The following is a 25,890-nucleotide window of genomic DNA, read 5'->3' on the forward strand; positions in this document are numbered from 1 at the left end:
CGTGCTCATGGAGAGCACCATTTCACACAAAATTTCCAATAACAGAATACTTGTCAAAAAATAAACTTGTACCACAGTTGATACATTTTGTTTGTTGTGGCAAGGCTGCTAAGGCCTTTCAGACTAATATTTTGATGCCCTGACTTATATTTTCTGCTTAAATGAGTGTTAGGCTGCATTGAAGAAAATCTGAGCCCTAACCCTAACTGCCCGAACCCTTAGCTAGGGTTAGGGTTAGTGTTATTAGAAAACATAGAGGATGTTTGATGGCATGGCTGAGGTTAAGGACAGAAGTGAAATGTAGGAAAAGTGTTATTTTAATGTTCTCTGCACATTTTTTTTTCTTGCATATATGGCTCTATGTACTGCATTGCCCTAAATGGGGATGTTGTCTAAATCCCCGAAAAGCAAAAGATTGAAAGAAAGTGTTTAAATGTCTCAATCTGTTGCATTTGGCATTGAATGCACTGGCATTTTAACAGGTTTAGCTATACTTTATTGTGTTTTCCAGACTCTTAAGCTATTTAACACTGATAACATGCTCATGGAGAGCACCATTTCACACAAAATTTCCAATAACAGAATACTTGTCAAAAAATGAACTTGTACCACAGTTGATACATTTTGTTTGTTGTGGCAAGGCTGCTAAGGCCTTTCAGACTAATATTTTGATGCCCTGACTTATATTTTCTGCTTAAATGAGTGGTAGGCTGCATTGAAGAAAATCTGAGCCCTAACCCTAACTGCCCAAACCCTTAGCTAGGTTAGGGTTAGTGTTATTAGAAAACATAGAGGATGTTTGATGGCATGGCTGAGGTTTAGGACAGAAGTGAAATGTAGGAAAAGTGTTATTTTAATGTTCTCTGCACATTTTTTTTTCTTGCATATATGGCTCTATATACTGCATTTGCCCTAAATGGGGATGTTGTCTAAATCCCCGAAAAGCAAAAGATTGAAAGAAAGTTTTTAAATGTCTCAATCTGTTGCATTTGGCATTGAATGCACTGGCATTTTAACAGGTGTAGCTAAACTTTATTGGGTTTTCCATACTCTTAACCTATTTAACACTGATACCGTGCTCATGGAGAGCACCATTTCACACACAATTTCCAATAACAGAATACTTGTCAAAAAATGAAATTCTACCACAGTTGATGCATTTTTGTTTGTTGTGGCAAGGCTGCTTACGTCTTTCAGACTAATATTTTGTTGCCCTGGGTTGTATTTTCTGCTTAAATGAGTGTTAGGCTGCATTGAAGAAAATCTGAGCCCTAACCCTAACTGCCCAAACCCTTAGCTAGGGTTAGGGTTAGTGTTATTAGAAAACATAGAGGATGTTTGATGGCATGGCTGTGTTTTAGAACAGAAGTGAAATTAAGAAAAGTCTTATTTTAATATTTTCTTCACTTTTTTTTCTTGCATATACTGTATAAGGAAAGAGGTATGGTATTTATGGTATTTTTATGGTGAAGCCTATCTCCACTTTATAACGATATCCTTTAATAAGTGTTGTTGGTTACAGCCACGCCCAAAGCAAGATACTGTAGCTCACTAAAGTGTGCAAGAGCTATGCCCCAGTTGGGATTTGATCCCGGAACCTCCCACTTGAGAGTCCCGGGCTGTTCCACACTGCCATCCAGAGGAGAGGGAAGCACTATAAGTAAATGAGAAAATCCATTGAAAAAAATCGTACTATATACTGTACATACTGTAAACATCAATATGTGCCTGAGGAGCAGGACCTGACAAAAGTCTATGTGCAGCGTATGGTCTAATCATCGCCACACAGCTCCCTACATGGACCGGAAGTTCACAGTTACTTGACATAATTATTCATTTTCCCTTCATGTTTGGCCGCAGGTTGTTATGAACTCGCACTGTGTTTGGTGTTGCGCAGTGGAATTAACGACAGGCCATTCTGTGCGATATAGGCAGTTTCTGTTTGCGCGCGCGTGCGTGTGTGTGCGCGTGTGTGTGCGTTGTAGCAGGCAGCACGGTGATACTGTGTCGCAACTCGTCCGAGGATTGAGAACACAAATGCTATAATCCGACACTGCGCCGCCGCCCTCTTCAGGAACGAGGTGCGCTGCAGGGTGAGATTTCAAAACCATTTCCACAGCAGGAAAGTCATCATTACGCAAGGCGTGCGTGTGGTTTTCACAGCAGCAGGGGTAAGCGCCCGGTTCGTGAGGCGATTCGTTGCAGGAGGACAAGATATGCATGATGTCATAAAATGATTAAATCGCTCAAGTTCAAGTGCAGTACCTTTGCTCACTATTGCAGCATCGACAGTTTACAAAATTGGCAAAGGTTGCCGACAAAAAGTTCAAGATCGGAACTGGAACACCAGCTTGAGGAAACGAGTGGAAACTATGTGGAAGTGCACTCAAAACTAGGCGCAAGAGCCCCTTCTTTACACAAAGGGCGGTGGGAGTGTGGAACAAGCCGCACAGCCATGATGTTAAAGCCGATACTCTGTTTTTTTTCCAGAAATGTCTGGACAAGATCCTGGGATCAATAAGCTCCTATTAACCAGTTGGGCTGGACAGGCCAGAGGGTCTGCTGCCCTTTTCAATAAGAGCAGTGACAGCAGTAGGACCACCCTGTGCGCTGGTCAGTACTGGGACAGGAGGCCTATAAGGAAAGTCAGGTCCCAGCAGTGAGGCCCGGGGGTGGACCAGCAGTTGGTGCTCTTCCTCTGGACACAGAATTACCAAACCTACAGCTATTCTGTAGGGTATGTTTCAGATGAGACATTAAACTGAGGCCCTGACTACTGGTCACCACAGACCCCAGGACACTGTCAGTAAGAGTGGGGTGCGGACCCTGGCGTCCTGACTACTGGTCACCACAGACCCCAGGACACTGTCAGTAAGAGTGGGGTGCGGACCCTGGCGTCCTGACTACTGGTCACCACAGACCCCAGGACACTGTCAGTAAGAGTGGGGTGCGGACCCTGGCGTCCTGACTACTGGTCACTACAGACCCCAGGACACTGTCAGTAAGAGTGGGGTGCGGACCCTGGCGTCCTGACTACTGGTCACTACAGACCCCAGGACACTGTCAGTAAGAGTGGGGTGCGGACCCTGGCGTCCTGACTACTGGTCACTACAGACCCCAGGACACTGTCAGTAAGAGTGGGGTGCGGACCCTGGCGTCTTGACTACTGGTCACTACAGACCCCAGGACACTGTCAGTAAGAGAGGGGTGTGGACCCTGGTGTCCTGACTTCTGGTCACTACAGACCCCAGGACACTGTCAGTAAGAGAGGGGTGTGGACCCTGGTGTCCTGACTACTGGTCACTACAGACCCCAGGACACTGTCAGTAAGAGTGGGGTGTGGACCCTGGTGTCCTGACTACTGGTCACTACAGACCCCAGGACACTTTCAGTAAGAGTGGGGTGTGGACCCTGGTGTCCTGACTACTGGTCACTACAGACCCCAGGACACTGTCAGTAAGAGTGGGGTGTGGACCCTGGTGTCCTGACTACTGGTCACTACAGACCCCAGGACACTGTCAGTAAGAGTGGGGTGTGGACCCTGGTGTCCTGACTACTGGTCACTACAGACCCCAGGACACTGTCAGTAAGAGTGGGGTGTGGACCCTGGTGTCCTGACTACTGGTCACTACAGACCCCAGGACACTGTCAGTAAGAGTGGGGTGTGTGTGTGTGTGCTCTGTGATGGACTGGTGTCCTGTCCAGGGTGTACCTTGCCTTGCACCCGTTGCTTGCTGGGATGGACTCTGGCTCCCCCGAGACCTTGCATTCAAAGAATCAGAAAAGGGACGGATCTGCAATTTTAAAATAGAAATATCAAGGAATGGAAATGAACAGATGATGCAGAGGAACACAATACCCTGAATTGAATAGGTGGTAACTGAAAGTGAGCTGGTGTGATGCTTGGTTTGTCTGACAGATAAAACATCGTAATGAAGTCATTAGTCATTTACTTCAGTGCGCCTCAAGTCTGTACAAGAAACCCGCCGTGGCCTGAATCTTGTGATTGATTTGACATATAACCTCAGCGTCCTATTTCTTTATGCGTTAGTATGTATTAAGGTCAAACAAGACTCCAAGACGCAGCTTCGCTTTGTCAGAGTCTTTTCTCTGCTCGCAAGCCCGAAACTTGAGAGCCCACCTGCGCCTGCGGATGACGTCACCCGGTCGCCGTAGAAACCAGGTGGGAACGCCGCCGCCCCTCGCGCTTGGTCTGGTTTCATTGCCATATTTAGCTCGAGCGGGGAGGAGGGACCGCGGCGCGCTCTCGCGGCTGGAATGCAGGGGAGCAACAGCGCCGGCGTCACGTGGCTCAGACCCACGCAGCGCCCGGTTTAAGTCCGCCCGTGGGAAACCAAGTCTTTAGCAAACAAACACCGCGGCCTTGAAAAGGAGCGGAGAGAGGGCTGGGCCGAGCCTGTCGGGCGATGAGATTCACGCTCTCCCACCAGGAGCCTCGGAAATCGCTGTTTTGAAACGGTTGAGTTAGCAGACTGCAGACAGCAGGCGGCCCGTATCGTCGTGCAAACACGGCCAGACACAAACTCGCCCCCGTCCGCCCGTCCACACCCAGACCTCGCATCCCGGGACAGGCGGTCTGAGCCGAGCTCTCTGTAACACTCGAGGTCTGCTTGATCGAGTTAATCCGTCCAGTTAAGGCTGGGAAGGGAACTGGAGGATCCGGGGCAGAGTTTTTGGGAAAGTGAATGTTTGGTGAATGTCAGTGTAAAACAAAACTTTTTTTCCCTTTACCTCATACATGTCGTACAAATAAAGGGTATCGCACAAACATTTTGATTTTCTGGATGCAAAACAGTTCTATACACATGTGATATCAGTCATCAGCTGCAACAAAAAATATCTATGTCTAATTAAGTGATTAGGTTAATTGATTAATTGGCTGCTCGGGTCAGACTTGGGTCAGCGGATGTGCTGTGGTATCTGTCACACGTCCGTGTTCGGATTCCTCTCTCCTCACATGGAGGTGTCAGGGCTGTTACGTCTCCCTGAGCTCTTGCATCTCCAAGACCAGGCTCAAGGACTTGGCCTTCTGGCACAGGAGAGGGTTAGAAACAAGCTCACACTGTGTAACACTCACGCTCACACACAGATGCACTCGTGTACATACACTCACATTCACTTGCACACTCGCTCACACACAGATGCACTCGTGTACATACACTCACACTCACGTGCACACTCGCTCACACACAGATGCACTCGTGTACATACACTCACACTCACGTGCACACTCGCTCACACACAGATGCACTCGTGTACATACACTCACACTCACGTGCACACTCGCTCACACACAGATGCACTCGTGTACATACACTCACACTCACGTGCACACTCTCACACACAGATGCACTCGTGTACACACACAGTACACTTGCACACTCGCTCAAACACACTCATGCACTCTCTTGCTCTGACACGCTCACACAGATGCTCCCCTGGAGCAGGGTTGTATTAAACTCGCAGGTGGGACAGGAATTCCACGAGTCGAGTCGCATCCTTGCTAGGACCAGGGTAGCCAGCTGTGGACTGAGGGTCTGTCTTCTGCACCCCTTGCTTTCTCTCTCTCCTTCTGTCCCTCTCTCCGCACTCAGACCACGAGACCGTAACCGAGATTTAGGCTTCCTCTCCGTCTCTCTTGAATTCCCCTTTCGGGATTTCGGTGTTGGATGTGCAATTAAGGGAATGAGATCAGGAGTCCCAGCGGTCATGTGGGGGTGGTAAAACTGAACTGGAGAAATCCACTGGTGCTTCATGCATGCGCACACACACACACACACACACACACACACACACCTTCTCTGCGGCACCCTTTCTTTTTCCAGTGTGGGGGGCAGGGCAGTGGCCTGCTTTCCGAGAGCTCCGGATCTCTCTTCCTTTAGACAGGATCGGATTTCGCTCCCGTCTGCAGAGCGGCAACCCTGAGGAACGTTCCCAGAGGAACGTCGCAGCCGGAGGGAGGCGGGTCACGTCACTGCCCAGTTTCCCGGGAGACAGGGGAAGGACGCACTGCACCGGGAGCTGGTTTGACATTTTATTTTGTCGGCAGGACCCGTTCCAGGCCATGAGGGGCACACTGTGTGGACTGTGCTTTACACCAAGAGTGGCGGGTGTACAGAACAGTCCGCACAACCCAGCAGCCGGAGCCCGCTTCTTGGGATCCTTTAAAAAAAGCTAAAGGGAAAAGAGACCTGCAGACTGATCAAGCTGAACAGTGCTCTTAAAGATGGCCTACACTGTAATAATAATAATTATAATAATTATTGCTTACACTTATATAGCGCTTTTCTGGACACTCCACTCAAAGCGCTTTACAGGTAATGGGGACTCCCTTCCACCACCACCAATGTACAGCATCCACCTGGATGCACTTTTACCCTGATCTAACATGGCTTTACTGCACTGTACTGTGCTTTTACGCTGATATCATTGGGCTTTACTGCACTGTACTGTGCTTTCACCCTGATCTCACTGGGCTTGACCGCACTGAGCTTAAATGTCTTCTTGTCATTTAGCAAAAGCTGTTGTTGTGCAGCAGAGCACCATTAATTACCAATAAGCTGTGATCTCTTAATTGGCCTTCTGCCTGAGCCCGGATTAGGCCTCTGGCAGGCCGGCACAGGAGCACTGTGGTGGGGAGGGGTAGAGAGATTGTGAAGAGCAGACTGTGTGCTGTGGTCATTCCCGCCAGCACTCCTTCACATCGAGGGGACCAGGGTGCTCGGGCCCCATTCCTGCTGCGCCCCCTGTCTTCGGGGCGTTGATTCCCCCCTGTTCTCGGGGTTCACAGCTCATCTGATTATTTAATGAGGTGCAGAACTTTAACCCCTCGAGCCAGGCTGCGTGCTGACTTACAGGGAACTGTAGATCTAATGGAGCCTTGTGTCATCAGAAGTAAAAGTCCCTTATGTGTCTAATTTAGCAAAGAATCCGGTTAATTTGGTTAATTGACTACCCAGAAGCCAGAAGGGACCAGACCGTACCTGACTGAGCTGCGGTCTCTGGTCCGGAGTCAGGGCTTCACCAGAAGACACTGTCAGCTCTGCCCTCGTCTGAGGCTTGACATATCTCCGTCAGGCCTGTGCTCATTACAGACAGCTGACTGCTTCTGTTCCCAGCCTGCTGCTGTTCCGGTAGATGTGCCCTGTAATTGGGATAATTACAGCCTGTGTGTGGTGGGAGCCAGAGTGGTTTTCCCCAGTCGCCCGAAGCTGGAAGAGTGTCCCGACATTGAATTCCTCGGATGTGTCCGCATGGGATTATCAAGGCGATCCTGGGTTTCCTCTGGGAGCCTAGGTGTTTATTTTATGGATACATATGTTTCATGGTTCGCAAAAGCAGGCGTTTTGTGTTTTTACATGTGTAAAACACGTCTGTGCGCAGAACACCTCAGAATTAAGTTCCACAACAGACATTTTAAACCTGGCCTCGGAAAGCGTATTGCAACAGCCTGACTGCTGTCAAAAAATACAGGTAAACCGCTTTTAATTGGAACTGTAATCCCCCGCCGACTGTGGGACATAGACGCATTAGTCATCGCCTTACAACAAGTCATTAAATTACAATAATATAACAATTAGATAAGCATGGTTATTCTAATCCGGGACGTCGGACTCCCGAGTTCCCTCAAGCGGCGCGCAGGTGCGCGCACTCCCGGCCTCGCGCTGCCCGGAGCAGCTGGAAGGGTGAGGTCACGAGGACAGAGAAGCGAGACGGGGAGGAAAAAAAAGCTGCTGCCTTCGGAGAGGCAGAGTTCGCGAGCCCCCAGGTGACGTCAGGCTCCTGGAGAGAGAGAGGAGGGGGAGGGAGCGGACGGCTTTATTCATAAACCTCAGTCTTCGGGAGAGCTGCGGCTTCAACTTCCAAAACAGCTCAGCTCAGCGGGACGAGCGGCGCTCTGAACTTCCCAGAGGGGAGAGGGAAAGAGAGAGGCTTTGGTCCAGGAAGTCAGAGACAGACCCCCCGCACACGGGGCCTCGACCTTGCTGTTGAACACGGGCTGGTCCGCCCGCCCGCCCGTTTCCCGACGGGGGCTGGTTTCTCCGGGCTCTTCCCCCGGCTGCGGGTGCAAGGATGAGCGGCGGCTCGCGGAGTCTGTGCACCTTTGAGGACCTCAAGGCGGACGGCGGCTTGGCGGTGAGTGAGCGAGCAACTTCACCGATAAACAGAGCGCCGTGCGGGGAGCTGGGGCTCCCCTCCACCCCCACCACGGGGAGGCACCCCAGTATGTCCCCTACCAGCGCACTGGCCCGTGTCGGTGTGTCTGCCCGTGTCCGCAGCTCTTTCCAGCCCGGCATTGTTCCGCTCGCCTTTGTTCCTCACCGGGAGGCATTAAAAATGCAGCAGGCGTCACGGGCGGCAGAATATCATATTGTTGGTGCTGGTGTGCGATCACGTCAGGCGCTTTTGTGCCTTTTGTACTTACTGGAAAATGTGGGAAGCGGTCCTGTATCGGGGCATCTGCTGTGATGATGCTGTTGTCCAAGTGCTGCTCGTGTTTCTGGTGCTACTTTTCTGACGGAGAGATGTTACATGTTTTTATATATATATGTGTGTGTGGTGTTTTGCCAATCTCCCTCTCTCTCTCCCAGGGTCTCGAACTTTTTTTTTTCGGTGCTCATTACCCCCCCGTCCGCCCCCTGTCTCTCCTTGGGCGAGGGTACACATCGAGCCGAAGGATTTGTTTTTTTTCTTAAAAATAAATTTTAATTCGCCATAAACATCTCTGAATAAGCACACACTCGTGCAAAGTGATGCAGCCTCTACTGTGTTACAGACGTTCTTAAAAGCCTGGTTGTCCTGTCTCAGTCCGCAAAGGAACAAGTAACAGGTTTATTCCCTGCCGAAAAAAAAGAAGAAAGAAAACGCAACGTTTCGGCCGTGGAGCCTCCTTCAGGCGTGCACAGTGACACCGTCCCTCCGAGCCCTGCCCCTTGCCGTGTCCGTGTGTGTGTTTTCCCTGTCCCGGCTGTGAGACTCCGGTCATCCCGCGCTTAGAGACGGGTCTCCAAGGACATAGTTTTCCTCCTTAGTCCTTGTCGCGCCAGCGAGAAAGGCTTTGTGCTTTGCCGAAGGTACTAATCGCGACAAAGGCGAAATGTGAAAAAACTTCACGTGGCTCTTCGGCTGCTGTGTGGTTGTCGTTGCCACAGCGCTGCAGTCAAGCCGAGTCCCGGCTTCACGGGAGCCACCCGAGGAAGCGAGAGGTCGTGTCGGGGAGCGGGGACTCCGCCGAGTCCTGTAACCGGCTTGCATTCTGGAAGGATCGGCGATCTTCCTGTAGATATGAGCCTACGGCGTGTGTGAGACTCTGCCGTGGGGTTGGGGGAAACACCCGTGTGGAATATTTCTGTCCCTGTCAGTTGGCTCGAGAAGAATTCGCTCTTCTCTCTCTTGTCCTTTGTTTGCGTGATGTAGAAAGTTTTCGTCAGTGTGCTTCCCACGAGAAGCCGGACTTCACTCCACTGTCTGGGGGTACTGATCTAACCCAGTGGATACCCAAGATCTTCTCCCGTTCAGGAGGGGACCCCCTGCAGCCCCACTGATGGACCCACAGCAGCCTCACTGCCCCACACAGATCAGGGGCAGCGGAGAGACACTGCAGGTCCAGTTCGGACCGCGCAAACCCGAAGTGGGGTTCGGCTAAAACGCCGGGGCTGCTCCGCTTTTTGACGACCAGCTCTGGGGTCGGTACTGAGCAAGCAGCCAGGATCTCAGCCCGGCGTCCCGACTGACCCCCCCGGGGGCCCTGCGGGGGAGTCCCACGCCTTTCGCCATTCCTGAACTTATATGTATATGTATGTAACTGGTACAATGAAACTCTTCTAGAAAAGGAAGTCTCTCGATTGTTAAAACAAGTGTAAAAACACAAAGCGCAGACAGTGCGTCAAGATAATATACAAACAAACAGTAGACAATGTACAAGTAAACAAAACAAAACATAATATAGCAGGTGGCACTGGACAAGGCCATCGTGCCTTCCGAACAAAGTAACGTGTCTGACTGCAGAGCACAGCTTGTGCTCGTTGATCGGTGTTATCACAAGGACAGTGAGTGTCCCCACCCCCACCCCCCGCGGTGAGACAGATAAGACTTCTGCCTTCGGCTTCGAAAAAAGGCCCCGTCCTGTCCCGGCGTTCAGCCGGGTCACATTCGCCTGAAGAAAGTAAAACCTGTTCCTGCACTTGATTTCAATATGGAAAGCACGTCTCTTATCGTATTCGCGGTTTGTTTTTTTTCCTTCACGAAGCGATCGCCGCTCTGTCGCTCTCCACGCAACCCGCGTCCTGAGTGGGGTTGCGTGAAAAGCACTGGACAATAACGCGCGCCGTTCCCGCTGTTCATTTTCATCCCGGGACCGCGGAATGGCTGGCATGGCGAGCCAGCTTGTTCCACACTCCCACCACCCTCTGTGTAAAGAGATGCCTCCCCTGTTCTTGGTTTCAAATGTCCTTCCTCGCGGATGAATCCGAAACGTGTTTTTCTGAACCACTTCTTAGGAAGGAATACAGATCTATTTTGATTATAACCGTGATGATTATAACCATCGAAGGTCAATGTAAATGACATTTAAAAGCCAGCCTACAGAGAGAGTAACTTGCTCTCCCTCCGACTTTAATATTTAATTATGGTTTTGTTTGGAAAGTTGTTACTCGAGTTCCCGTCACTGAGCTGTACTGCACTGTACTGTGCTTTTACCCTGATCTCACGGGGCTTTACTGCACTGTACTGTGCTTTTACCCTGATCTCACGGGGCTTTACTGCACTGTACTGCGCTTTTACCCTGATCTCACGGGGCTTTACTACACCGTTGTGACCTTGAACCACTGTAAACAATAGGGTTGCCTACAGTACTGTCCTGGTGTGCCCACATGCTTTGTGTGTGTAAAGGATCGAGTTTCTTTTAGAACAATACCCGACGTGTGATTAGACAACCATAATTACAGGCTATTTTTGACTATGATGTCAAGCAGCCTCTCGGTAAGTTAGCTATATATGTCTTTCAAAGATCCCTGCTGCCTTTCAGCTTTTGGAGTCAATACGAAAAATACAGTCACTCGTTTCTTTGTGCTCTTGCAGTATAAAAATCAATGAAGTGATCAAGCAGGAATGTTTTTCTCTTCGCCAGAGCTACAAAATTGGATTCCTTAAAATTCTTCTGCCGGTTTGAAGAATTTTCCTGTTGATTTTTTTTCCAAAGTTTCCCCCAGACAGAGACCGAACCACTGTGCTGTGGTTTCATTTCCACGAGATGGGCTATCGAGGGAAAACTTGATCCTCAGGCCAAAGGGAAGAGGAGAGGCAGCAGTGTGGAGGAGCGGACAGGGGCTCTGGACTCCTCCCTGGGAGGTTGCGTGTTCAAATCCCAGGGTGGGGGCACAGCAGCTGTGCACTTGAGTAAGGTCACCAAGGAGAGGAGGATCTTCGGCCTCTCCAGCCCGTTCGGTAGCTAGCTGGATGAGATCTTGGGATTAATTAACTACTGTTTCTGGAAAGAAGGCAGGGCATGGGCTTCAACACCACGCCTAGGCAGCGTGATCCACACCCCCACCACTCTTTGTGTAAAGAGGGGTCTCCCGGCCCCCTCCTCGATTTTAAAAGTTATTCCAGATAGTGTTCACTTGTGCCCCCAGGTCCGCTGTGTCACTGCTCATTCTGAAGTGGCATGTGTGTGTGTGTGTTTAATGATATCCCGCCCTCCCCAGACTGCTGGATGTATGCGCTTCAAGCCCCAAGTGTCGTCTTTTGTCGCTTGTAAATCCTGGAGCATCAGCGTCGCACGCACATAACTAAAGTGACTTCATTTCTAATGACTTGCTGTTGTGAATCCCTGCGGGGCGGGGCGTGGGGGGGGGTAATACTTTTAGAAGGATGACGCACGACCGCGGGGCGCTGTTTGCACAGCGGGCTGAGCTCGCGGTCAACACCTCAGAGCGCTGTAAAATGGCGTGAACGCGCAGTTTTACAGCAGTGGCGTTATCTCCGATCGCGGCCCAATAAAACCATTCAAACAGGCGGGATCACGGCTTTACAGCGCCGCTGCGCTCTGGGTTAACAGAACAAAACCGAACCGGTTCTCCCCCGCGGGCTCTTAAGACCGGAACGCCGAACCCTTGCTCGGGGTCGCTTCTGTCTCGGGTGGGAAAATAAAACTTGTACTGCAGGGTGCGAGCCGCCGCGAGCGAGCTCTGAAATCCGTGCGTGTCAGCAGGAGAGACTCACACGGGTGGACGGGGCCTTCACAGGGGTGTAGCAACACGACAGGTCATGCAAGAAATGCAACGGAGTGCAATTCGGGAACAGAAATTGTTCACACACCTGGAAGCTGAGCAGACTGCAAGTACAGTGTAGCCAGTTGCGGCAATTAACGTAAACTTTATTGCATGTATCGATGCACTAACACTTCTTAAACCCGCAAAAAAAACTTTTTTTTTCTGTGTATAAGAGCACGTTTACACGGTGAAACTTCCAACAGGGGTGAAACTGGCTTCCCAAAACAGCCTGCTGTGTCCTTAAGAGTTGAGTACCGTCTGTGAGCCCTGCCTACGTGTCCAGTGTTGCTCTCGGAGTTGAAGGATCTTGTCTCCTGACAGCGGACTCCTGACCGCGCGTGTATTTACTGTGGGAAAGGCTCCCGGCGTGGAGTGGAAGAGGATTAAGGGTTCAGAGCAGCCGCGCCTGCTCGCGTGTGATTTAGGGACCGAGGGGATATTCGGATTATCTCAGGACTGTCCTGCTGCCGCAGGCGCCACGGGAGATGTCCAGGGTAGTGTCGCAAACTTCCCCTGTGGGTTTACCACGCTTGTACCTCGTATTTACGTTGATCACCTGGTGTGTCAAACTTTATTTACCACATTTTTTTACCATAGCTCTTTGCTTTATCGTCACTGTGCTTTTACCCTGATCTCACTGGGCTGTACTGCACTGTACTGTGCTTTTACCCTGATCTCACTGGGTTTACCGCACTGTACTGTGCTTTTACCCTGATCTCACTGGGCTCTACTGCACTGTACTATGCTTTTACTCTGATCTCACGCATGTGGGGAAACAAGGAAAATGTCTCAGCAGTGTTTGTACTACATGCAGTGTATAGAACACGCGTGCGTGGGTCACGCCAGAGTTTTGAGTGGGCCCTCCTGCAGTGTACGAATCAAAAGGAGACCGTTCTTGCTGCGTGCGCGAGTGTCTGGAGGAAGACGTGAGGTTGAAATCGGTATCTGCGCTCGACGCCCTCTCGGTTCGGTTATTTCCTCCGATGACCGGGACGGGCCCAGGGTGGAGTGGAGGGGGGTCCTGTTCTCCGGAGACGCGCTGCCTCTTCCTCGGGTTCAGCGCTTTTCCAGCCTTGGTTTGGCCAAGATGAGATTTTTTGTTGTTGTTGTTGTTGTTGTTGTTGTTTTGGTAAAATGTGCGTTTCGAACCCGAGCTGTTTCGGGCTTTGGCGGCGGTGGGTTATTTTGAAAGACCTTTTTGTCAGGAGGAGCCAACAACCGCTTCACAAATCGGCGCCCGCCTTCTGCGCACCTCGGCTTATATGGCCCGGCCGGAGGGCGCGCTGACGTGTCCCGCTGGCGGCGTCAGAGCACCGTGCCGGAGCACGACCTTGACTGCCGCCGCGCTAAGCCTGTTGAACACTCCTGCGGAGGGGGTTCGGCATCGCTCACGGGCAGTGCTGCTGAGCCCGTCCGCCGAGGCCCGTAGTCACAGGCAGGTTTCCGGGACTGAGCGAGATCGGTGGCCGAATGGAGACGTGGGTACGAAACGGAAGACGTCCCGAGACTCGGTCTGCGTGAGTGTCATTGGACTGCGCTGCAGATAATGGGTCCGTTAATGGCTTAAAGGACTTTAATAGGCCTGAACCGCTGGGCAGCTTGTTCCAGACTCCCACCACCCTAAGTGTAATGAGGGGCCTCCTGTCCTGCTTCTTACCAGATCTGGGTTTAATGTAGGGACATAAACAGAATTGGGCGCCGTGCCTGCATATCTAATCCAGCGGGGGGGGGGGGGGCGACCTGTATGACCGTTACCGCGGACAGAAATACCCTTTTATGAGTCCAGGCTGAGGCCGTCTGAGTTGAGCCCCATTGTCCAGCGGCCAGAGCCTGTTCGTACTGCGCACTGCGACCGGGTGTGTGTGTGTGTGGGGGGGGAATTGTTCGGCTGCTTTTATCTTTTTTTTTTCACGTGTTGCACACAGCAGTTTATGCAACTTTCGAGTTGTACCACGTGGCACTGATGTCCATATCACACCCTGAGCGCCTTTGCACAGACAGACAGGTGTCTCGGGAGGCTCCAGCGCGCGCCAGGAACATTCCACACCGCGCTTCCGTCTGATTGTATATTTTGACCCGCCCAGCGCGGTGTCTAACCAGTCCGTGTAGCTTATAAATCTGTCCTCTCGGTCTTCCAGAGAACCTGTGAAACCCGAGCCGTTCAGAAATAAAGCAAAACCCTTCCAGGAACGCCAGGCACGGCTGTTTTTTAAAAGGGCTACCCAGAAAAACGCCGTGCCTCTTTCCTGTGAAAACCAGCTCCCGGATCACCTCCATGGAATGCAAATACAGCAGAAAGGAATGCGGCAGAGCAGGGGGAGCTGACGAGGGGTTAATGATTTAATGAGGTAACTTTATTCCTCATCGGGTTGCTAATGCGCCGGAGGCCGGAGGCGTGGCGCGCGGGGACTGAGACGGGGAAGATGATGATGAAGAGTCATCCGCACGCGGGCGGGCTGAGGGAGCGGAGGCAGCCGAGCGCGCGGGGGGATCCGGGGGGACCCCGAGCAGAGCGAGGCGGGTAAGCGGGGGGCTGTCGCGTGCCTGCGTGCCCGGCCAGGGGACAGGCGCGTGTAACTTCGGGTGTTGCCGCGACGTGGGAGCGAGATTATCGCGCAAACTGGACCCCCGGTAGCGCGTCTTTCTCCTCCGGGTCCGACAGCGCCTTCCAGCTCGGGGACCGTGCAGACAGCTGTTGACATCTGGGCCCGCCGCCGCCGCCGCCGCACCAGTTAGGGGCTCCACACCCATCACTTGTCCAGTTAATAAGCAACCGCCTAACAGTGTGGACTATTTCAGGGGTTTTTTGATCCTCCTAAGTGTATATGGCACACATCATTCTCTGTCGGCCGTAAGCCGCCGTGACGCTTGTAGCGGGAGAATGAATACTGTTAACGTTGGTGGGCGCTGGTCTTGTGTCGACGCGGAGGTTAATCCGAATCTGCAGTCTTTCCAAACCGCCAGCGGCTCATCCCCCGCTCCCGGCGCGGCGCTCTGGAGAGTCCGGGCTCGGTCTTAAAGGACCAGCAACCGGGAGAGCGTGCAGACTGGACATCAACATCCGGTGTTTGGGGGAGGGGGTCCGGTCCAGAGGACGGGAGAAAGAGGACTTATCGATCAGAGCTTTTCGGTACCGAGCCACCCCGCTGGAGTGCGGGCCGGGAGCGCGCTGGAGAAAAGTTTATTGCTAACAAGTCCGTCAGACCCGGGAGCGCGCGGGTCACCGGGACTCTGCCCGGACCGCCGGTACCGAACCACCGCCGAGACCCACACCTTGGGCGTGTAGCTCGCGTACGTAATGGGTGGATTCTTTCCTTTGCTTTGACTAGACAGCACGGCAAGTCCAGACGGGCGTGTTCATCTCACTTCCAGGATCAAAGGTGGGGGAAAACAAAACTATTTTGTAGTTTCTCCTCAGAGCAGTGTGTGTGTGTGTGTGGAGGACGGGGTGAAGCCAGGGTGCTGACCCCGTCACTATGCGGTGCCGGGGTTCGTTTTGGACCAAGCGCCGTGGGCCCGAGTTCGGACTGAAGCCCGCAGACAAACGCAGTCCGGGTTACCTCTCCGGGCGGCGGGGATGAAAGTTTCATATAATTGAATACAATAGCGAATGCACAACACGTGACTGTGCGATAAAGGAGTTTTTGTTTTATGTCCGAACGGACGTGGCCAGGAACACGACAGGACAGAGAAGACGTGTCCGAAAACCGGGCGGAGGCTGCAGGGCGAGGTTCCGAGGCGGAGGTGTGAATTTCTTCAAGGGCGGGGGGGGGAGGGCCCCAACACTCAAGAACTTTAGAGGGATAGATAAGACTTTATTGATCCCGAAGGGAAATTGCATGATCTGCTTATCAGCATTATCTGCTCGACCGCTGAATTGCAGGCGTCGCCAAAGCTCAAACTCCGGACCGGGCGCGTGGTTTCGCGATTGACAGGACGCGCAGATCTCGGGGTAACCCCGACCCCCCTCCAGCTCCGAGAGTCTCCGTGACAGCGCTGCCGACGCAATAGCAATTAGCAGAACAACTGCGACAACAAAAAAAAATCACATTACTGTCCACCTCTCCCGTTCCTGCTGCTGCTGCTAAGCGCTTATTTTACGACCCCTCATCGTCAGGCTTTAAAGTTTAATCTTGGCAGCTCCGGGCCTCCTCTCGTGAGAAGGGCTCGTTAAGCTGACAGGCGGCGGGCGCGGTCGCTAGGCAACCCGACTGACAGACGGGACCGCCCGTGCGTGATCGTGGCCCCGTGCGCGCCCTGGGGGAGGGCGCGCGTTTGTTCAGCAGCAGAAGCTCTTACCTGGGGCAGGGGGCTGGAACAAGACGGACCAACGGCGGTGCTCTGCTTCGCTCCGGGGGGTCCCTGCAGTGCCCAGCCAGCCCGGAGGAGACAATCTCACCAGTGCACTCCGGCTGTCGGTCCCAGCACAGTCACTCGCACTGTGGGGAGGGGCAGGTCCTCTGTGGAGTCTCTGACCGCCCAGAGGTTCTGGGGAGAAGGGGAGACCCTACTTTTGTCAACACGCTGTACAATCTGTACTGCTGTGTACCCCAATTTTCACCCCCTCCAGAAGACCTCAGAAAAGACGTCCTTAACGAGCAAATAGGTTGAGATGCAGGGTTGTACAGTAAGGAATTGGCAGCTGGCAGGTGTTGAATGTAGACAAGTGTGGAGCGGCACTAGGAGCTGGCGGGGTCCCAGACTAGTGATGTTGTCCCCAGAGGGGGGAACCGTGTCAGAAGAGGCCGCTTATGAAAAAGACTCGCGTGTGTAATTTGATCCATCATTTACATCTTCTAGACAATGGAGAAGCTGTGAACAGGCAAGCGCAGAGCTAGGCTGTTTAGTCAGAAGCGTAGAATGTAGATCAATAGGATGTTGTTAAAATGGAATAACACACTGGTACTGGCTCATTTAGGACTATGCTCATGCTATAGGAGAACATACTGCTGCTTTCAGTCAAGAGAAGAGCAACTAGATACATTCTGGACCATTAAGAGAGTGTCCCACACAGACAGGCTGGAGGAACAGAGTCTCTTCAGTCTGAAGGGAGTGTCCCACATTGACAGGCTGGAGGAGCTGAGTCTCTTCAGTCTGAAGGGAGTCCCCCACACTGACACAGGCTGGAGGAACTGAGTCTCTTCAGTCTGAAGGGAGTCCCCCACACTGACACAGGCTGGAGGAACTGAGTCTCTTCAGTCGGAAGGGAGTGTCCCACACTGACAGTGGCTGGAGGAACTGAGTCTCTTCAGTGTTGACTTGAGCAGACTGGAGAAAACGGGGTCTTGTTCACACATTCTTCAGGATGAACCATGAAGCACAAACAAGTGGAAATGATGAGGAAGTGAATTAAAAACCGAAAACAGGAGGCCCTTCCTTACACTAAGAGTGCTGGGTGTGTGGAACGGGTGCTGAAGCCCCTACCCTGGTTTGCCACAGGGCCGGGCGCGCTCCTGTTCGGACACGTCTCCCCCGGGACGGATGAGCGCGAGACGATTACACAGGCGCAGCAGAAACAGCTGTTCGGGCGCAGCCGGCCAGATGTGGCCAGACGCCACCGTCGCCTGCGGCTCTGGGGGCTCCCGCGGCGCCCCGCGATCCCGACGCCGGGGCTGGGAGGGAGGGACGAGTCGGGAAGCCCCGCGGGTCGGCGGATGACTAACGCCAAACATTTGCCGGTAGTCAGCGCCGGCCTGTCCCAGCATGCCGCAGACAAAACCGTTAAAATTCCTGCGGCTGGCTCCAGCCTCTGCTGTGTGTTTGTCTTGGGTGTTTTGTTTTCGACATTATCACGGAAACTCCTTCACAGGCAGGTCAGCGGATCTGCCCGCGCTCTCCCTGTTTCTCCCTGTCCCTGTGCTGCACTGACTCCCTCTGCTCTGGTTCCAGGACGGAGTCCGGACCGTTCGACTCACTCTTCAGGACCAGAACCGGGCCGGCTTGAACCAGGAGCTGCCCAGGGGCAAGGTAACAAACGGGCCGCCTGAGGCTTCGCCGAACCTGTTTTTTAAATGTTTTTTTGTAGCTCCTTCAATCAAAGCGCTTTCCAGATAGATATTTAAGTAGAAAAAAAGTAACAAGTGCGAGTGCGTCTTTCAGATCGCAAACTTCACACTGTCCTGTGAAAGTCCGGTTTGATTCAAGTCCCCAGTCCTCCCTCTGACTGCCCCTCTAGTCTGACATCTGTCCCACCCTTCTCCTTTTCCAGCCAATCGGCAGGGCCTTTGCGCTGGTGCAGTCGGCCAATGGGAGAGAGCCCCTGAACTTTGAGCCAATCAAACCCACCGAGGAGAAGGTCGAGGTCATCAAGGTGGGTGTGCGGGGGACAGAGAGAAGGGGGGGGGGGGCAGAGGACAGCAGGGTGCTGTGTGACCCCCCCCTGGGAAAATGACCTTGATATTGCGGGACAGCGCAGGGGTCCTGGCCTCCATTCCGGCCCCCTGGGGGAGGGGGGTGCTATCCGTATGGAGTTTGCATGTTCTCCCTGGGTTTGTTGTGTGGGTGCTTCTCTGCTGTTTCCACCCACAATCCAAAGACGGGCTAGTGGGTGAATTAACAGATGGACTGGTGTTCCGGTCCGGGGTGTACCCCGCCCTGCGATGGACTGGCGTTCTGGTCTGGGGTGTACCCCGCCCTGCGCCTGGGGCTCGCCGGGATAGACTCCGGCTGCCCCCACACCCCGATTTGGAAGGAGAGGTGGGGAACTGGACAGAGAGTGGAGATGGCCGAGCAGCTTGGCCCAGTCAGGGCCGTGTTGCTGGCTGCGCTGGAAGACACACACACACACACACCAGGGGGCGTACCCCTGCGGAGAGACTCGGGGTGGAGTGTCGCAGGCTCAGACTGCTCCGTGCTCTTGCAGGTGTACCTGGAGGCCCGGAGACAGGACCAGACGCTGCACGACGAGAGCCTGAAGATGCTCTCAGACGAGGTCTCCCACATCCAGGAGGTAAGGGGGGGTCCTGACTGCCCCTCCGTTCCGCCGGAGGGTGGTGACCTGTGGCCTGTGGCTCCTGGCCTCTGTGTCTTTGTCTGTTTCGTGCTGTGGGCTGTTTGTGTCCGGTCTGGTCTCTGAGTTGTTGAAGCTGAGAGTTATTTAATGGTGTTGTTGTGGCTGCTGTTGCTGTGTGTTTCGGTTGGTGACTCCTTGATGTCTTTGTATTGGAAAATGCATGAGAATAAGCGTTTTCATTGCACTTGTACATATGGCAAATACTCTGGACTCTAGGACACCAGGACCCTGACACCAGGACCCTAGGACACTAGGGCTCTTGACCATAGGACACTAGGACTCTTGACTCTTGACACCAGGACCCTTGGACACTAGGACTCTTGACTCTTGACACCAGGACCCTTGGACACTAGGACTCTGGACACCAGGACAATAGGACTCTGGCTCTTGCAGTACGCTGGTGCTGGAATGACGCCAGCCTCGCCTCTGGCAGTTTCCTTGGTGGGTTGGAGCAGCATCGCTTTAGTGCTATGTGTTTTGCCGTGTGCAGGTGCGGTACTGCCTGAAGAGCCTGAGGCAGCAGATGGCCGCGAGGCAGGGCGGGAGGAGCGGGGAGCACAGGGTAAGTGTCCGCGGGGCCTGGCGGCTCGGTCACTGTCCGAGTGGGGGGGTGCCTGGGAAGAGACTGACCGCTCTCTCTCTTCCAGTCCCCAGCTCAGAGCCACGCCCCCCAGGCCGACCTCCCGAGGCATCAGTCACCCGTCTGCAGTCCCACCCTATCTGGATCCGCCCCCCCGACACAGGTGAGAGAGCCGCCTTCGCGCATGGAAGTCCGAGGCAGGTCCGTCCGTCCGTCGGGCACGAGCATGGAGTCCGGCGTGTGCCCTGGCTGCAGTAACTGTTTCAGCCAGTGCTCAGGGCTGGGGGTGGGGCCGTCTCCCAGGAAACGGAGCCCTGGGTATCGGTTGTCTCCCAGGAAACGGAGCCCTGGGTATCGGTTGTCTCCCAGGAAACAGAGCTCCGGTAGTTCCATCGTCTCCTGGCCCAGAGAAGAGTCTGGAGTTTTCGGTGGGATGGGGATTCTAAGGGAGGAGGCCTGTCTGGGAGCTGATCTGGGCTCCTGTAGGCTGCCTGTACAGGGGATGGACTGGTGTCCATGGGTTGGTAGTACTGTAGTACTGCCCAGATTCCAGAGAGTCTGCTTCTGCAGCGTGGTTGGGAGGCCTGTTCCAGGCTCCCGCCACTCTCTGTGGAAAGTTGTCTCGTATGCGCTGCCCCGAAGGTCCTGTTTCTTCAGCCTGGGCGGACATTCTTCCGGACCGGGACCAGCGGTGTCCCGCTCCTCGCCTCTCCGGGGATCTGACTCTGCTCTTTCCGCACGTCCGCGCAGGAGTGGGAGGACCCGGGCTTGTCGGAGTCGGAGAGCGCGCGGATGCGGGAGCTGACCCGGCGGCTGTACGGACAGTACCAGGCCCGGCTGCAGGAGGCCGAGCGGAGACACCAGGAGGAGAGAACCAGGCTAGAGGTCAGGACTCCCTCTGGAGATCTCTACATGGACTGGAGTGTCCAGTCAGTGTGTCTGTATGAACCCCTCTCTCTCAGTGCAGTGTTAATGTACTGGAGTGTCCAGTCAGTGTGTGTGTGTGAACCCCTCTCTCTCAGTGCAGTGTTAATGTACTGGAGTGTCCAGTCAGTCAGTGTGTCTGTATGAACCCCTCTCTCTCAGTGCAGTGTTCATGTACTGGAGTGTCCAGTCAGTGTGTCTGTATGAACCCCTCTCTCTCAGCGCAGTGTTAATGTACTGGAGTGTCCAGTCAGTGTGTCTGTATGAACCCCTCTCTCAGTGCAGTGTTCATGTACTGGAGTGTCCAGTCAGTGTGTCTGTATGAACCCCTCTCTCTCAGTGCAGTGTTCATGTACTGGAGTGTCCAGTCAGTGTGTCTGTATGAACCCCTCTCTCTCAGCGCAGTGTTAATGTACTGGAGTGTCCAGTCAGTGTGTCTGTATGAACCCCTCTCTCTCAGTGCAGTGTTAATGTACTGGAGTGTCCAGTCAGTCAGTGTGTCTGTATGAACCCCTCTCTCTCAGTGCAGTGTTAATGTACTGGAGTGTCCAGTCAGTCAGTGTGTCTGTATGAACCCCTCTCTCTCAGTGCAGTGTTAATGTACTGGAGTGTCCAGTCAGTCAGTGTGTCTGTATGAACCCCTCTCTCTCAGTGCAGTGTTAATGTACTGGAGTGTCCAGTCAGTCAGTGTGTCTGTATGAACCCCTCTCTCAGTGCAGTGTTCATGTACTGGAGTGTCCAGTCAGTCAGTGTGTCTGTATGAACCCCTCTCTCTCAGTGCAGTGTTAATGTACTGGAGTGTCCAGTCAGTGTGTCTGTATGAACCCCTCTCTCTCAGTGCAGTGTTAATGTACTAGAGTGTCCAGTCAGTCAGTGTGTCTGTATGAACCCCTCTCTCTCAGTGCAGTGTTAATGTACTGGAGTGTCCAGTCAGTGTGTCTGTATGAACCCCTCTCTCTCAGTGCAGTGTTAATGTGCTGGAGTGTCCAGTCAGTCAGTGTGTCTGTATGAACCCCTCTCTCTCAGTGCAGTGTTAATGTACTGGAGTGTCCAGTCAGTCAGTGTGTCTGTATGAACCCCTCTCTCTCAGTGCAGTGTTAATGTGCTGGAGTGTCCAGTCAGTCAGTGTGTCTGTATGAACCCCTCTCTCTCAGTGCAGTGTTAATGTACTGGAGTGTCCAGTCAGTCAGTGTGTCTGTATGAACCCCTCTCTCTCAGTGCAGTGTTAATGTACTGGAGTGTCCAGTCAGTCAGTGTGTCTGTATGAACCCCTCTCTCTCAGTGCAGTGTTAATGTACTGGAGTGTCCAGTCAGTCAGTGTGTCTGTATGAACCCCTCTCTCTCAGTGCAGTGTTAATGTGCTGGAGTGTCCAGTCAGTCAGTGTGTCTGTATGAACCCCTCTCTCTCAGTGCAGTGTTAATGTACTGGAGTGTCCAGTCAGTCAGTGTGTCTGTATGAACCCCTCTCTCTCTTTCTGCCAGGTGCGGAGTGGGCACTACCAGCAGCAGCTGAGCCATCAGCAGGAGGCGCTGCGTCAGGCGCAGGACGGCCTGAGCCAGAGGGACTCCCAGATTGAGGACCTGAACAGGCTGCTGTCCGGCATGGGGCAGGAGCAGCGCTCCCTGCTGGACAAGATGAAGGAGAGCGAGGCCGAGCTGGCCCAGCTCCGCACGCTCCGGGAGGAGAGCAGGAGCAAGGAGGAGAGGTGAGAGGAGAGGGGGAGAGCGCGGGATCGGGAGAGAGGAGGCGGGGGGGTGTTGGTGGAGGTAGTGGTGGAGGATGGGGTCTGAACCCCGACTCCCTAATCTGCGCCCCCAGGTCAGCGGAGCTGGAGAAGGAGCTGGCCGTCCTGAAGGAGAAGATCCACCACCTGGATGACATGCTGAAGAGCCAGCAGAGGAAAGTGAGGCACATGATCGAGCAGGTGAGGGACCCCAAGAGCTGGCACGAGAGTTGGGGGGCAGCGCTACCGGACGGGTACCCGAGATCGTTAAGTGCAAGATGGGGGGAGAAGTCCGTCTGGGGCCCGGACCACGTGGGGCCTGAACTGCAGGCTGCTCCGGATGACCTATGACCCCACCCCCGCCTAACCCCATGCCCCGTTCTTGTCCGCCGCCAGCTGCAGAACTCCAGGACGGTGATCCAGGAGCGGGACCGCGTGATCCGGGAGCTGCAGGAGAAGGTGGCGTTCCTGGAGGCAGAGGTCAGTGCCGCCCGCCCGCCCGCCCCCCCCCCGAGACGGTGGGGGGGTCCAGAGACTGAATGAGGAGTTTTCTAACTGCTGGTTCAGGGGGGAGTTTCTTGGGTGCCGCTGGTTGCTAGGCTGCGTCACTGGAGAGCTGAGCCATCCCAGGACGAGACAGGTCAAGTGTCTTCTCAGAGATGTTGAACCCGAGCTCGGGTCACGACCATTACCTGTAAAACGCTTCGAGTGGAGCACCCTCAAAAGAGCTATAGAAGTGCAAAGTTGTTGTTATTATTGATATTATTGTGCCCTTCTCTTCTGCGAGTGTTTCATTTTGTTTCGTTCTTTTCTCCGTTCCTTCCCAACGCCCCGCAGAACCGGGAGATGCACGACCGGATGGACTTCCTGCTGTCCAGCCAGAATCCCGAGGCCCGCGCGCCGGAGCCGAGCTCTCGGATCGTGTACAGGTAGGGCGCCGGTGCTCCGCCCTGGGCGTTACTTACAGCAATGGCCATAAAGCCCAAAACCCAGCATTGCAGCCAGGTGTGCGTGGAACTGCTGGGTCTGTGGGGAAAGAAGGGAGAAGATGGTCAGGTTGTGGATATTGGTGTGGTTGAACCCCGAGACGTGTCCCGGGCTGTGGGACGCTGACCCTCTGTCCTCTGTCCACTCCCCAGCAAGCCCCTGGTGCCCAGCTCGGCCGGCAAGCCGCTGCCCCACATCAGGGTGGTGGAGATCAGGTCGTGACCCTCGGCGCCCAGCAGCCGGGGAGGGTGAGGAGGGGGCGTGGCCACGACTGGAGAAGCACGACACAGACCTCCCCTCCCCGGGGGGGGGCGTGGAGGGCGGGGCAGGGGGCGGAGGAGAGACCGAAGGATCCGCAGAAGGGGGGGATCTGGGATTTCCAGAAGAGACGGACAGGCTGGGTGTGTCCCTCTCCAAGGGGGGACCCCTCATCTCCCCCCCCCCCCCCCCCCAACTAAGGTCTGACCCCAGACACGACGGCTCCCTTTTTATTCGCCACCCCGGGGTGCCCGGTTTGTGACGCAGGCCAGCGTCCGAGCGTCCTCTTTGAGCTGGGCGCGCGAGTATCCGAAGGGCCTGCCCGGGACAATATCCACAACACGTCGTCGGCGCTCCGGTGTCACTTTTGAATAATGGTTTCTGTGCATCTAGCGCAGTTCTCTAGGCCTGAGCCGGATCCCTCGGTCAGTTGTCGTTTTGGTCGCGTGCTGAACGCCCGCAGGCCGGAGTGTAAGTCAGGGGGCTTTCATCACAGTCACGGCCGCTAATTCATCACTTCCTTCCTTAAAGTGGGGCTCGTGTGGCGTTTCCAGCCAGGAGCTCTCTGGTCTGATTATCATCGTTGAGCCGCAGGCGCTGCCTCGGTTCTGACCTAGTTCTGAGTTCTGTGGGACCGTGGGACTCCCTCTTTTTCAGGTTTCATTCCTGCCCAGCTCCCAGTTACTTAATGAAACCAGTCCATGGCTTTATTGGGCCAGATCAAGGTGACTTGTGGTCGCTGAATGAAGACGACTCGGCTCTGGAGTTCTACAGAACCAGGCTGAGCCTGCTCCAATGTAGGGCTCCCCCATTGTTGTTTTTGGGGACCCCCACCCCACTCACGCTGGTTTCTGTCCGAGCTGTGCTTCCAGTTGTTTAATTGATCCCTTGCTTACCCTAAATCAGTGGTCCTCTTGAACAGCGCATTACTTGAATGAAAGATCCAGTTCAGTAACTGGCCCGGAACTAGCAGGAGATCCAGAGGTGGGCGGCCCAGTTTGAACCGGACTTCTGCAGAACCGCACGTGTGAGTTCACCGAGTCACTTGAGTGAAACACAAGCCTCCCTGCCAGACGCATCCAAGCAGATCTAATGCCTGAAGCCGACCCTTGAAGTCTTATTTAATTTATTTAATTTTGCGGTTTGCCATTGCTTCATTGATTATTGCCATTGCGTATAACCATCTGTATGTAGAGACACAGGCTGTTACATTTCGCTGAGCTGTTGGTAACCGAAGTGAAACCCAGCTGCTCAGCTCGGCTCCTCTGCTGGTTATTGCCAGGTATTTATTTGCAATGATTCTGTTCTGGATACGGTATGCGTCTTCAAGGCACACAGGGGGAGTTATTTTCAATAAGGGAGATGTCTAACTGGGCTGGGGGGAACTTTCTGTGAGGAGTCTGCGCGTTATCCTTGTTCTCCCAGGTGTTCCACTTGACTCCAGCCTCCCAGAGATATTCTGGCTGGGTTAATTGGTTAATTGGTGTCCTTACGTTGTGCCCTCTGTTGGAGTTGTTACCCTCCTAGCAGGGATGGTTCACTCCTGGTCCTGCAGGGCTGCCCTAGGTCACTCGTCACCCTTAACGAGGAAAGACCTGCCAGCAGTGGTTAAAAAAAAAAGGGCTCGTTAAGTGAACAGTTGATGCAGGTGTTGAGTCCAGGGCAGGAGAGAACCAGGAGCAGGAGGTCTCAATGGAACCCTTGACATCTGGGGCTGTGGTGTCCGGTCCTGGGTCTGGCCCATGATGCTCGGTGCTGGTAGAGAAATGGCACAGTGAGGAAAGGCCAGCTGGGAGCGCTGGAGGGTGCTGGGAACATTTCCCACAATCCCTGATGCTGCTCGCAGGGGTGAAACTACAGCCCCCAGGGGGTTTGGGGGGCGGGGGGCGCAGGAGATGACTGGGGCATCCTGTGAGCCGGTTAGCCTAATGGACTGGGGCTCCCTGGGAACAGGGCAGGACAGTCTCCCGAAAATAACTCCCCCGGTCTCTCTGTGTTCACTGTTTTCCCACAAACGCAACGGAAATGTGTGTAAAATATGGCTTTTTTACCTTATCTTATGAACTGGAATAAACGATTGAAATGGATTTCAGAGCGTGCACGTTGCTCATT

General features: G+C 53.8%; 1 protein-coding gene and 1 long non-coding RNA gene across 8 annotated transcripts; one reads left to right on the top strand and one right to left on the bottom strand.

The window, feature by feature from the left end:
• Window positions 1–1,464: 1,464 nt before the first annotated feature.
• LOC138225263 (uncharacterized) lies at window positions 1,465–8,717 on the bottom strand. Its single transcript, XR_011183803.1, has 4 exons — window positions 8,447–8,717; window positions 7,005–7,165; window positions 3,713–3,794; window positions 1,465–1,654 (listed from the first exon to the last, which is right to left on the bottom strand). It is a non-coding gene; the product is annotated as an uncharacterized lncRNA (long non-coding RNA).
• Window positions 7,756–25,865, top strand: tuft1a (tuftelin 1a). Of its 7 annotated transcripts, none has more exons than XM_069184833.1 (12): window positions 7,756–8,157; window positions 18,183–18,260; window positions 18,502–18,603; window positions 19,156–19,242; window positions 19,796–19,867; window positions 19,953–20,048; window positions 20,636–20,770; window positions 22,292–22,515; window positions 22,629–22,734; window positions 22,930–23,013; window positions 23,371–23,462; window positions 23,673–25,865. In XM_069184833.1, the coding sequence occupies exons 1-12, from the start codon at window positions 8,095–8,097 to the stop codon at window positions 23,740–23,742; spliced, it is 1,209 nt and encodes a 402-aa protein (XP_069040934.1). In that variant the 5' UTR covers window positions 7,756–8,094; the 3' UTR covers window positions 23,743–25,865. The 7 variants fall into 7 exon arrangements, with proteins under 7 accessions (XP_069040934.1, XP_069040937.1, XP_069040936.1 ...); XM_069184836.1 differs by lacking the exon at window positions 7,756–8,157 and adding an exon at window positions 13,509–13,810; XM_069184835.1 differs by lacking the exon at window positions 7,756–8,157 and adding an exon at window positions 13,677–13,775.
• The last annotated feature ends 25 nt before the right edge of the window (window positions 25,866–25,890 follow it).

Source organism: Lepisosteus oculatus, chromosome 27 (genome assembly GCF_040954835.1).
Source record: "Lepisosteus oculatus isolate fLepOcu1 chromosome 27, fLepOcu1.hap2, whole genome shotgun sequence".
In the NCBI taxonomy this organism is placed as follows: Eukaryota; Metazoa; Chordata; class Actinopteri; order Semionotiformes; family Lepisosteidae; genus Lepisosteus; species Lepisosteus oculatus.